Source organism: Dromaius novaehollandiae, chromosome 33 (genome assembly GCF_036370855.1).
Source record: "Dromaius novaehollandiae isolate bDroNov1 chromosome 33, bDroNov1.hap1, whole genome shotgun sequence".
Lineage (NCBI taxonomy): Eukaryota > Metazoa > Chordata > Aves > Casuariiformes > Dromaiidae > Dromaius > Dromaius novaehollandiae.
Genome location: NC_088127.1, coordinates 1,481,411 through 1,493,209, shown reverse-complemented (window position 1 = coordinate 1,493,209; position 11,799 = coordinate 1,481,411). Strand labels below are relative to the sequence as shown.

At 73.2% G+C, this 11,799-nt stretch overlaps 2 protein-coding genes across 4 annotated transcripts; both read left to right on the top strand.

Moving 5' to 3' along the window:
- The first annotated feature begins 527 nt into the window (after positions 1–527).
- MRPL4 (mitochondrial ribosomal protein L4) lies at positions 528–3,657 on the top strand. The gene is made up of 9 exons (XM_064499279.1): positions 528–732; positions 1,039–1,129; positions 1,790–1,958; positions 2,095–2,146; positions 2,333–2,450; positions 2,546–2,652; positions 2,892–3,001; positions 3,203–3,273; positions 3,385–3,657. Exons 1-9 carry the CDS (start codon positions 544–546, stop codon positions 3,528–3,530), a joined length of 1,053 nt encoding a protein of 350 aa, XP_064355349.1. The 5' UTR covers positions 528–543; the 3' UTR covers positions 3,531–3,657.
- A 132-nt stretch (positions 3,658–3,789) lies between these two features.
- LOC112997092 (intercellular adhesion molecule 1-like) lies at positions 3,790–6,330 on the top strand. Of its 3 annotated transcripts, none has more exons than XM_064499283.1 (6): positions 3,790–3,923; positions 4,400–4,469; positions 4,971–5,234; positions 5,381–5,668; positions 5,783–6,043; positions 6,120–6,330. In XM_064499283.1, the coding sequence occupies exons 2-6, from the start codon at positions 4,412–4,414 to the stop codon at positions 6,254–6,256; spliced, it is 1,008 nt and encodes a 335-aa protein (XP_064355353.1). In that variant the 5' UTR covers positions 3,790–3,923; positions 4,400–4,411; the 3' UTR covers positions 6,257–6,330. The 3 variants fall into 3 exon arrangements, with proteins under 3 accessions (XP_064355353.1, XP_064355350.1, XP_064355352.1); XM_064499280.1 differs by having other exon boundaries at positions 4,347–4,469; XM_064499282.1 differs by having other exon boundaries at positions 3,790–4,316.
- The last annotated feature ends 5,469 nt before the right edge of the window (positions 6,331–11,799 follow it).

The window sequence follows — 11,799 nt, the reverse complement described above, 5'->3', positions numbered from 1 at the left end:
CCTCCTCGACAGTCTTCCCTCATCTCTTCCTCCCCCTTCCCTTCTCTCCCTTGCTCCTTCTGTCCCTTCTCTTCCTTCCTTCCCTCTCCCCTCCTCCCTCCCCTCCATCTCCCCACTCCTGCCTCCCTCCTGCCCCCTCTCTTCTTCCCTGGCCTCCCCCTCTCCCTTCCCTCCTTCCCTTTCTCATGTCTCCTTCCCTTCCTCATCCTCATCCTCCCCTTTCCTCTCCCCTCCTCCCTTCCCCCATCTCCCCACTCCTGCCTCCCCTCTTCCTCCCTGGCCTCCCCCTTTCCCTCTCCCTTCCCTCCTTCCCTTTCTCTTCTCCTGACCCTCCCTCTCCCTTCCCTCTCTCCTCCTCCCCTTCGCCCTCCTCCTTCCCCTCCGTCCCCTCCTCCTGCTCCCGCCTCCCTCCTGCCCCCTCTTCTTCCTCCCCGCCTCCGCCTCTTCCACTTGCTCCCGCTTCCTCCCCGCCCGCCCCTCCCGCACACAAGCACTTCCGCTTCCGCTCCGCCGCAGAAAGCGGCGACCCAATGACGCGCCGTGATGACGTCATCGGGGACGCGCCGTGAGGACGTCATCGCGGCGCGCCGCCCCGGCTCCCCCGACCGGACCCGACCTGCGGCTCACCGGGCCGCACCGCGCCGGGCCGCCGTGATGCTGGCGAGGCCCCGGGCCGCGGCCTGGGCCAGGGCCGCCGCCGCCGCCGCCGCCGCCGCCGCTGCCGCCGCTCGCGTGAGGGCCGGGCCGGGGCGGAGCCAGGGGAGCGGGGTCGGGGGTCAGAGGTCGGGGTGATGTTTAGGGTCAGAGGTCAGAGCATCGCCGGGGTCAGGGGTTAAAGGTGGCGGCGGTACCGGGGCTGGGGGTCGGGGTCGAAGGTCGGGGATCAGGGTCAGAGGTCAGGGCTGTCCCGGGTCAGGGGTCGGAGGTGAGCGCGGCCCCCGGCGCGGGGGCAGGGCTGTGGTGGAAGGCCGGGGGTGAGAGGACAAAGGTCAGAGGTGAGGGGTCGGCCCGCGCTCACGGCCCTGCTCTGCCCTGAAGGCTCTGTCCGCCCCCGCGGGGCCCCCCGACAGCCCGGCCCCGGCCTCTGCCACCACCGCTGCCGCCGCCGCTGCTGCCGTGCCCCGGAGCGGTGAGTCGGGGCCTCCGTGGGGCCGGGGGCAACGCGGTGGGGCCCAGGGTGTCCTGGGGGGCTGGGGGGGGCAGTGCAATGGGGCCTGGGATGTTCCCAGGGATGTGGGGCCAGGGGGTCCTGGGGCCCGGGGACAAGTGCAGTGGGGCCCAGAGCATCTCCGGGGATGTGGGGCCGGGGGGTCCTGGGGTCTGGGGACAAGTGCAGTGGGGTCCCGGACGTCCCCGGGGATGTGGGGCCGGGGGGTCCTGGGGTCCGGGGGCAAGTGCAGTGGGTCCTGGGGCAATGCAGTGGGGCCTGGGGTGTCCCTGGGGATGTGGGGCTGGGGGGTCCAGGGGCCTGGGGGCAGTGCAATGGGGCCCAGGGCATCCCCAGGGATGTGGGGCCCAGGAGCAATGCAATGGGGCCTGGGGTGTCCCTGGGGATTTGGGGCCTGGGGGGTCCTGGGGTCTGGGGACAAGTGCAGTGGGGTCCCGGACATCCCCGGGGATGTGGGGCCGGGGGGTTCTGGGGTCCAGGAGCAGTGCAGTGGGGCCCAGGGCGTCCCCGGGGATGTGGGGCCTGGAGGCAATGCAATGGGGTCTAGGGCGTCCCTGGGGATGTGGGGCAAAGCACGACGGGGTCCACAAAGACGCTTCCTGGCCGCCACGGCCCCCGCAGAGAAGCTGTTCCTGGAGCGGCCGCGGCTGCCGGTGCTGCGGGCCTGCAGCACCGCCCTGCCCCCGCACCGCGCGCCCGCGCAGGCCTGGGTGGAGTCGCTGCGGCACCACGACGACACGCGCCTGGGCCTGGCCGACCTGCACCCCGACGTCTTCGCCGTGAACCCCAGGTAGCGGCGGCGGCGGAGGAGGAGGAGGAGGAGGAGGAAGGCTGATGGCAGCCACAGTTGCTGGGCCGCCCGTGGAGGCACTGCCGGGGCGCAGGGCCGCCTCGCGCCCTCGCTGACGCCCCCCCCTTCTCCGCAGGCTCGACATCCTGCACGCCGTCGCCATGTGGCAGAAGAACTTCAAGCGGATTGTGAGTGCGGGGAGGGGGAGGCCCGGGGGGGGCGAGAAAGCCCTGTGGCCGCGGCGGAGGCCGGCACGGCGCTCCTGGGCCCTCCGTCCGCCCCTGGGGGGGTTAGAGCAGGGCTCTGGGTCCGTCCCCGGGGGTTTTGGGAGTCCGGGCCCCCCCCCGAGCCAAGCGCACTCCATCCCCTTGCAGAGCTACGCCAAGGTGAAGACGCGGGCCGAGGTGCGAGGCGGCGGCCGCAAGCCGTGGCGGCAGAAGGGCACCGGGCGCTCGCGGCAGGGCAGCATCCGCTCGCCGCTGTGGCGCGGCGGTGAGTGGCCGGGGGCGCCCGCGGGGCCGGGGGGGTCCCCCCTCTCCACGCGCGGGCCGGTCCCGCGGGCTGACCCGCGCTGGGGTCCCTCGCAGGGGGCATCGCCCACGGCCCGCGGGGCCCCACCAGCTACTTCTACATGCTGCCCATGAAGGTGCGAGTGATGGGGCTCAAGGTGGCGCTGACGGTCAAGCTGATGCAGGTATGCGGCGCCGCGCGTCCTGCTCTCCCTGTCCTCGTCTCCCTTGGGTTTAGCGGCCGGCGTCGCCCGGCCTGGCCCCCGGCACCCGCCAGGGAAGGGTGAGACCCCCGTGGCGCCTTCAGCCCTGGCCGCGGCTCGTTTCTGGAACTGGGGACTCGGGAACCCCCTCGAAATGGAAAGGGGAAGCGGGACGCTTCGGGCTGCGGCGGGTGTCGCATCCGAGGCGTTTCTGCCTCCAGGACGACCTGCACGTCGTCGACTGCCTGGAGATGCCAACCGCGGACCCCCAGTACCTGCTGGAGCTCGCGCGGTACCGGCGTTGGGGCCAGTCCGTGCTCATCGTTGACGTGTGAGTGCGACTGCGGGGGACACGCGGGGCCGTGCGACATGTCGTGTCCGTCCTGCCGCGCAGTGCTGCCCGGGAGAGCCGCGCAGCAGCTCCTCGTTGGCGAGGGAAGCCCTGGGGAAGGGCGGCACCTCCCTTTCCCCCAGCCTGCTCGCTTCCGAGGGCTTCCCAGCTCGTTGTTTACCCTTTTCACCTCCCATCCAGCAACGAGATGCCCGAAAACATCGAAAACGCGGCAGCCAGCCTGAAAACCATCACCCTGATTCCCGCGCTAGGTGAGAGCTCCGCGGTGGCCGGAGCTGTTCCCGTCTCGGCCCTGCCGCTTCCCCTCCGGTTCCCCCGGCGCGGAGGTGCGGCCAGCCCCAACCCGCTCCGCGTCCCCGCAGGGCTCAACGTGCACAGCATGCTGAAGCACCACACGCTGGTGCTCACGCTGGACGCCGTGGCCTTCCTGGAGAAGAAGCTGCTGTGGCACGACACCCGCTACTCGCCGCTCTACCCCTTCTCCATGCCCTACAGCGACTTCCCCTAGCGCCGGCGGGCCCTCGCTCAGCACCCACGGGACCACTCGGAGCGGGCCGGGCCGGGCCCCGCAGCGCAGGGGGGTCTCCCGGGGCGCCGGGCGCCGTCCGGGCCATTAAAGTGTTGTGTCTCCCGGCTGTCGCCTCTGTTTGTGCGGTGCGGTCTCTCCGTGTGGCGCTCGCTCTCGCGGTGGCAGCTTCTTCCTGAGCTGCTCGCGGCTGCGGCTGCGGCCCCCTCGTTCCAGCGCGCGGCGCCTCCGAAAAGCCCTGCTTGCCGGAGAGTCAGGAAAAGCGCCGGGTTTCCGGGTCGCCGCTCAGCCCTGGAAGTCCTGGCTGCCGCGATGAGGAAGGGGACAGTAAACACGTGACGCGCGTCCTGCCGCAGACCAAGCCGCAGAGCCCAAGTAAGCCGCGGCGGAGGCCTCCTGGAGCCGGGGCGCGTGCCAGGGCGGTCTCCCAGCGCGGGTTGTGGCCCTGCCGGCTCTGCCTGGGCCGAGCTCGTGCCTGAGCTGGCATCGCTGCTGCTCCGGGGAGCTCCCGTCTGCAGGGACCCGGGGCCGCGTGTGGCTTTTCCTTTCCAACCGTCGCGTGCCGTGCCGAGAGCAGATGCGAGCGCGGAGAAGTGTTAGAAACGCACTCGGCCCGCCGGGCCGGGCGCTTGTGGGGAGGAGACCCGCGTCTTGCGCTTCGTGCGAAGGGAGCAGCGTCGTTCCCGGGGGGGACACCGGGAGACGAGGCGGGTGGCAGCTCTGGGGCACAACGCGGGGAGCGATTGCAGGGGAAGAGGAGGAAATGTGGTAAGAGCCGGTCACGACCCTCCCTGGCAGGCGCCGGCGGCTCCGCACTTGCTCTCTCAGCAGACTCGGCGGTTCCTCCTCAGGCGCTGGCAGCGATGGACCTTCTCCGGAGCTGGTGCACGATGGCTCTGCTCTGCCTGCTCCTGCCGGGAGGTGAGTGTTGGCTGGGGAGCCGGGGCCTCCTTTTCCCAAACTTCCGGTGCTTCCCGGTGCTTCCCGCCGCTCCCGGGCTGCCGGAGGGAAGCCGGGGCCCCTGGAGCGCAGCCAGGCCCCCGCCAGCGGCCGCATCCCCGCGGCCGGCGTTGGGGGTCTCAGCGTCCGGCCCCGGCCCGGGAGGCTGCGCGGTGGCAGGTGGAAACCCGCGGGGCTCCGCGGACCGTGGGAAAGCGGCGCTGCCGGAAGGAGCCGGGGCAGCGGCTCGGGGAGCCCCGGGGGGGCAGCGGCTCCTCGTGGGGGGCCTCAGCGGGGCCGGGCACGGCGCTGTGTCTCCGGGCCGGGGGCCGTGCTGGCAGCCGCGTGGGGCAGCGCTCGGCTCCCGCGTGGAAGCGGCCGCCCGTTGTGCCACATCCTGGGCAGGTCCCAGCTGCCGGCGCAGGCTCTGCACCCCGGGGAGCCTCGGCCCTGCCCCGACCCGGTGCTTCTCCCCGGCTCCAGGGCGTCCCAGCCCCTGCGGTGTGGCCATCTCCCCCGAGGAGCCGGCGGTGGAGCTCGGCAGCCCCATCGTCCTGAACTGCACCAGCTCCTGCCGCAACTACAGCCGGCTGAGCTGGGAGGTCTCCGTGCAGAAGGTGCTGGCGCACGGCCCCGGCTGGGTCTCCCTCAGCATCCCCAACGTCTCCGAGTGGCAGCTGGACCTCCAGTGCTTCGGCGGCTTCGGGAGGGAGCGGCACATCACCAACACCACGCTCCACGGCTACCGTGAGGCTCGCGGCGTTCAGCCGGGCGAGCTGGGTGCCGGCTCTGCCCGCCGGGACCCTCGCCCCAGCGCCCGGCCTGAGGCGTGGGGAGAGCCCGGGGGTGCCGGCACGGCCCCGCCGCCTCCATCCCTCCCTCCTCTCGCGCAGGACTCTCGCCCCCGCAGATCTACCTGGACCCGGAGATCGTGGCCGGCGCGGAGGCTCGCGTCACCTGCAACGTCTCCGTGCAGGCGTCGCCCTCGGCCCGGCAGGACCTCGCGCTGACGCTGCGCGCCCAGGAGCACCTGCTCGCCACCAGCCACGGCCGCCCCTGGCTGTCGCACGGCTTCACGGCGCGCCCGGCGCAGGACGGCCAGCTCCTGGCCTGCAAAGCCCTGCTGCACCTGGGCCGGCGCCTGGTCAGCACCACCGCCACCGCCACGCTGCGAGTCTGGGGTGAGCCGGGCGCCGCGGTCCCCCCCGGCCCCTCCGGCCCCGCGCCGGGGCTGCAAAACCCGCGGTCGGGGACGCCGGGGGCCGGGACCCCCCCGTGACCCCCGCTCCCCGCAGCGGCGCCCTACGACGTGCAGGTCGCGGCCACCCCGGCCGCCTTCGCCGCCGGCGACAACCTCACGGTGACGTGCCGGGCCGAGGGCAACCCGCCGCCGCGGCTGCGCTGGGAGCTGCCCTCCAACGCCAGCCTGGAGCTGTCGGCCGGCGGCGCCGCCGTGACGGTGCGGGACGCCCGGAGCCAGCACGCGGGCACCTACCGCTGCCTGGCCGCCAACCGCTACGGCGCCGGCGCGGCCCAGGTCGACGTCCCCTTCCGAGGTGAGGCGCCGCGCCGGCGCCGGCGGGGAGGGCGCAGGAGCCGCGGCCCCCGCTCAGCCCCGTCCTCTCCCCGCAGGGTCCCCCCGCAGCCCCCTGGTCCCCGTGGCCGTGGTGCTGGCCGTGGTCGTGGCGCTGGCCGGCGTCGCCGGCCTCTGGTACCTGTTCCGCGCCCGTGGATGGAGGCACATGCGGGACGGGGGCCGCCCGGGCTAGCGCTGCTGTACCGCCGCGGCGAGCGGCTGCCCCGGGCTGCGCGTGCAAACCAAGAAGAGAAATTCTCCCACGAGGCTCCGTGTCTTCTCCGCTCGCCCCGCCGGGCCCCGCGCGGCGCCGCTGCACCCTCGTCCCTGCTCGCTCGGGGACGGCCCGGACCCCCGGCTCCCCCCGCGCCGGCGTGCTCGCCCCCGGGGCCGGGACCTCCCTGGGGCAGGTGCACGGGGCAGTTCCCGCGCGGCCGGAGCCGCTGGAGCGTTTCCAGCCCCGTCCCCGTGTTGCACGTGCTCATGCAAGGGCAACACTCAGGGCGGCACATTTCCAGCCCCATGTTGCACACGCTTGTGCAAGGATGGTGCTTAGGGCGGTGCGTTTCCAGCCCCATCCCCGTGTTGCACACGCTCGTGCAAGGGTGGCACTCGGTGACACATTTCCAGCCCCTTCCCCACGTTGCACATGCTCGTGCAAGGGCAGCGTGTTTCCAGCCCCCTCCCCACGTCGCACGTGCTCGTGCAAGGGTGGCACTCAGGGTGGCACATTTCCAGCCCCGTTCCCACGTTGCACGCGCTCGTGCAAGGGCAGCGCGTTTCCAGCCCCATCCCCGCATTGCACACACTCGTGCAAGGGCAGCGCGTTTCCAGCCCCGTTCCCACGTTGCACGCGCTCGTGCAAGGGCAGCGCGTTTCCAGCCCCGTTCCCACGTTGCACGCGCTCGTGCAAGGGCAGCGCTCAGGATGGCACATTTCCAGCCCCGTTCCCACGTTGCACGTGCTCGTGCAAGGGCAGCGCATTTCCAGCCCCGTTCCCACGTTGCACGCGCTCGTGCAAGGGCAGCACGTTTCCAGCCCCGTTCCCACGTTGCACGCGCTCGTGCAAGGGCAGCGCGTTTCCAGCCCCATCCCCGCGTTGCACACACTCGTGCAAGGGCAGCGCGTTTCCAGCCCCATCCCCGTGTTGCACACACTCGTGCAAGGGCAGCGCGTTTCCAGCCCCGTTCCCACGTTGCACGCGCTCGTGCAAGGGCAGCGCGTTTCCAGCCCCCTCCCCGCGTTGCACACACTCGTGCAAGGGCAGCGCGTTTCCAGCCCCCTCCCCGCGTTGCACACACTCGTGCAAGGGCAGCGCGTTTCCAGCCCCGTTCCCACGTTGCACGCGCTCGTGCAAGGGCAGCGCTCAGGATGGCACATTTCCAGCCCCATCCCCGCGTTGCACACACTCGTGCAAGGGCAGCGCGTTTCCAGCCCCGTTCCCACGTTGCACGCGCTCGTGCAAGGGCGGCGCTCAGGGCGGCCGTGGGAACCCAGGGCTTGGCCCCCCGCCCCGCCCCACCCCACCCCACCCCGGGCCCCTCTCGGGCCTCTCGCCCGTCCCCCGCCTCCGGGCGCCACTTCGGCTCTGAGCAGGCGGGGAAAACCCTGGGGCAGGTCCGGGCAGGGCCAGAGCGCGGCCGTTTCCTGGCAATCGCGTGGCTGAGCAGCAGCGAGGGCCCGTGCCGGGGGGGGAAGCGCGGCCGGGGCTGGCCCGGCGGCGGCAGGAAGGAGGGACGCGCGGGGGGGTCGCGAGGCCGCTGCCGCGCCGGGTCCCCCGCCGGGAAGCTCCGCAGCCGGCTGCGCTGAGCCGGGCGTCGCGGGTCCGGCATTGGCGCCGCGGCGGCGCAGAGCCCCGTCCCCGGTGTCCGGCCGTGCGGGCGGCAGCGCTGCCGCGGCCCCGGAGCTCCGTCCGCTCCGGGCTCACGCAGCGAAGGGGGGTCCCGGCTCCCCCAAACACCAGGGGAGGTTTTGCAAGAGCACGAGGAGCGTGCAAGGAGCGTGCACTGGTGCCAGGAGCGTGCAAGGGGCTCGGCGGAGAAGCCCTCGGCGGGGGCTGCGTGGCGGGGGGGCCGGGGGCCGCGGGAGCCCGCGGGGCGTCGCGCACCTGGAGCGCCGGCGCTCTGCCAGGACGCGGCACCGCTCCCGGGTTTGCAGAAAGGATAAACAACGGATTGGGAGCGGTGCCAGGGAAAGGAGGATTCAGCCGAAGTCCTGGCGCGGGGGCGGGCCGGCGCGTCCCGGGCCGCTCTGGGGCCGGCGGGCGCGGGAGCTGCTCGAGCCCCTTTCTGGGAGGCGGCTGCTCTGGCACCGGGGCCGATGCCCACGCGCGGCCAGCCCGGCGCTGCCAGGGCCCCGCGGCCAGAGCTGCCTTTTCCAGTCCTTTGGGCAGGGCGAGCAGGGGCCGTGCGCCCCGCGGGCCCAGAGGTGCTGCGCCGGGTCCTGCACCAGGGCCGCGTCCTGCACCGGGACGCGTCCTGCACCAGGGCCACGTCCTGCACCGGGACGCGTCCTGCACCGGGACATGTCCTGCACCAAGACGTGTCCTGCACCGGGACGTGTCCTGCACCGGGACGCGTCCTGCTCAAGGGCCAGGTCCTGCACCAAGACGTGTCCTGCACTGGGACATGTCCTGCACCGGGACGTGTCCTGCACCGTGATGTGTCCTGCTCAAGGGCCAGGTCCTGCACCAAGACGTGTCCTGCACTGGGACGTGTCCTGCACCGGGACGTGTCCTGCTCAAGGGCCAGATCCTGCACCAAGACGTGTCCTGCACCAGGGACGTGTCCTGCTCTGGGACGTGTCCTGCACCGGGACATGTCCTGCTCAAGGGCCAGGTCCTGCACCGGGACATGTCTTGCACCAGGGCCAGGTCCTGCACTGTGACGCGTCCTGCACCGGGACGTGTCCTGCACCAAGACGTGTCCTGCACCGGGACGTGTCCTGCACCATGATGTGTCCTGCACCGGGACATGTCCTGCACCAAGACGTGTCCTGCACCGGGACATGTCCTGCACCGTGATGTGTCCTGCACCGGGACATGTCCTGCACCGTGATGTGTCCTGCTCAAGGGCCAGGTCCTGCACCAGGGCCGGGTCCTGCACTGTGACGTGTCCTGCTCTGGGACATGTCCTGCACCATGGCATGTCCTGCTCAAGGGCTGGGTCCTGCACCAAGACGTGTCCTGCTCAAGGGCCAGGTCCTGCACCAGAGCCGGGTCCTGCTCAAGGGCCAGGTCCTGCTCCAGGACGCGTCCTGCTCCAGGACGCGTCCTGCTCGGGGCCTCCTGCTCTGAGCATCTCCTGCTCTTTCCAAGAGCGGGTGGAAGCGCCGCGGAGGAGGGACGACCGGGAATTTCCTGAATTTCCCCACCCGAGCCCAGGTCGGAAACCTGGGGCCGGCGGGGGGAACGTTTGGCAGGGTGGGGCAGGAACGCCCGGCCCCTCGCCGGCGTCGCTCCGGGGGAGCCGGCGCTCTGGGGGTCAGTGCCCGCCGGCGGGGCGGGGGGGCCGGGGGGGGGCCGCGCGGGGCTGGCAGCAGGATGTGTTTGCGCAGCCCTGGCACGGGCAGGTTTCCAAGAGCAACACAGTGCTGGGCCCAGGCGTCCGGGCCTCCCCCCCCCCCACAACGAGCGCCGGCCCACGGCCCCATTCCCGGTGCCCCCAAGCCCTTTCCATGGCTGTGTCCCCCCCAGCTCAACCGGAGCCGGGGGGGGGGCCGGCGCTGGCTTCCCGCGGATGGGCTGAGCCGCGTCCCCCGTTCCCGGGGCTCTGCGCCAGCGTGGGGGCCGCGGCCCCGGAGGCCTCGGCGAGCGCGACGCTGTGCCGCCTTCCCGGCATCGGCTCCAAGGGTGCCGTTCCCAGCGGGGAGCGACGGGCTGCCGATCCCTCCCGGCTCTCCGCTTCCCCTCCAGCCGCTCTCCGTCTGCCGGGCTCCGATCCGGGAAATCCCGCGGCTCTCGCAGGGGGTAAAATGCCCTCGAGTCCGGGCTGGTGCCTCCTCGCTCCTGGGTGCCGGGGCTGTGGGGCTGCTTTGGCTGCAAGCTGTGCCGCGCCGCGCCGTGCTGTGCCGCGCCGTGCTGCACCGCGTCCCCGTGGCCACTTCCCCCGTGCAAACGGGCCGGCGGCTCCCGGGCAGCACCGGGACCCGCTGCCCCGCGGCCAGGGCGAGAGGCCGTCGATGCCCGTCCTTGCTCGGCGCCTGCTCCTCGGCAGTTCCCCTGCTCTGCGGCGGTGGAAGGAGGCCGGCGGAAGCGGCGGGGCCGGGGCCGTTCCTCATCCCTTTGCACCTCATCCCTTTGCACCTCATCCCTTTGCACCTCGTCCCTTTGCACCTCGTCCCTTTGCACCCCGTGCCCCGGTCCCCGCGGCGCTGACGCTGCAGCATCCGCAGGACGCGGCCTTCGTGCCCCGGGCTGGCGCCGCGGCTCCGGCGCCCCGCGAGCGCCCGGAGTCAAGGCCCGGGGAAGGCCGAGGGGCCGGAGCAGCGCGTGCGGAGAGATAAGCGGTTCCTGCCGGCGGCCGAGCAAGGACGAAGGGCTCCGGGAAGCCCCGTGCCCCGCGCGCGGCCGGCGCGCACCTTCGCCTCCAGCCGGGCTGGGGCGGCTGAGCCCTCGGCAGCTCGGTGCAGCTGTGGTTCGGCGGCGCTCGGGGAGGGACTGGCGGCCGCGGCGCCGTCCCCACAGCCGAGCGCGTGGGTTTGCAGCGGGATGCAGAAGTGAAACCGCGCCGGGCGCCTGAGCCGGACTTTCCTCTGCCGGAAGCCAGGAGCCGCGTGCGTGGGGAAGGGCCGGAGGCGCCGGGAACGGGGCTGCGCGGGACGGCGAGGGGGATGCAAAAATCCCGTGGAGCCGGGCGGGAGGGGGGGAACCCCCAGGTCCCTGTTTCGATGGAGACCCCCGGCCTGCCCGGGGCTCGCACGGGGCTGGGGACGGCGGGCAGCGCCCTGCGCCGCGGCCGGGGCTCGGTTCCCGCGGCTCCCGCGGCCGAGGCGGCTCCGACCCGGGAAGTTTCCCGTCGGCGGGGGCGGCGGGGGCGGCGGGGGCAGCGCGTCCCGCGTGGGACGTTCCTGATCGCCGCCCGGGGACAAGGAAAGGCTGGGAATCAGCGGCCCGGGCAGCGCTGCGCCACTTCCCACCCTGCTGATCCAGTTCACGGAAAACCACCTCACTTCGCGAAACGCCGAGAGGGAAGAGGAAGCGCGGCGTTTTGGCGAGCCGCTCGCTCCCACGCCGCGGGGATGAGGTCACCGCTGACGCCGAGACCCCCTTCCCGGGGGGCACAGGCGGGGGGGCGGCAGGGACCCACCGTCCTGTCCCTCCGAGCGAGACCCCCGCCGTGGGGCTGCCCCATCTCTGGGGTCCTGGGACCAGCTTGGGGACAGACCCCGCCGTGGGGCTTCCCCATCTCTAGGGACCCTGGTACCCACTTGGGGACAGACCCCGCCGTGGGGCTGCCCCATCTCCGGGGGTCACAGGACCCCCTCGGGGACAGACCCCATGTGGGGCTGCCCCATATCTGGGGGTCCCGGGACCCGCTTGGGGACAGACCCCGCCGTGGGGCTGCCCCATCCCGGGGCCGGTGGGCAGTGGGGCAGGAGGGCAGGGATCTGCCCCATCCCGGGGCAATGGGGCAGGGGGGCCGCCCCACGGCTGGGGCAGGGGGCGGGGTGCTGGGGGCCGCCCCCCCGGCCGGGGCCGCCCCCCCGCGTGGCCAGGCGGGGCGGGGGGAACCGGGG

Coding starts and splice junctions, on each gene's coding strand:
- LOC112997092 (XM_064499283.1), top strand. CDS start 4,412: ATGGACCTTCTCCGGAGCTGGTGCACGATGGCTCTGCTCTGCCTGCTC. Junction 4,470..4,970: donor CTGCCTGCTCCTGCCGGGAG/GTGAGTGTTGGC, acceptor CCCCGGCTCCAG/GGCGTCCCAGCCCCTGCGGT. Junction 5,669..5,782: donor CGCCACGCTGCGAGTCTGGG/GTGAGCCGGGCG, acceptor CGCTCCCCGCAG/CGGCGCCCTACGACGTGCAG.
- MRPL4 (XM_064499279.1), top strand. CDS start 544: ATGACGTCATCGGGGACGCGCCGTGAGGACGTCATCGCGGCGCGCCGC. Junction 733..1,038: donor CCGCCGCTGCCGCCGCTCGC/GTGAGGGCCGGG, acceptor TCTGCCCTGAAG/GCTCTGTCCGCCCCCGCGGG. Junction 2,451..2,545: donor CTCGCCGCTGTGGCGCGGCG/GTGAGTGGCCGG, acceptor GGTCCCTCGCAG/GGGGCATCGCCCACGGCCCG.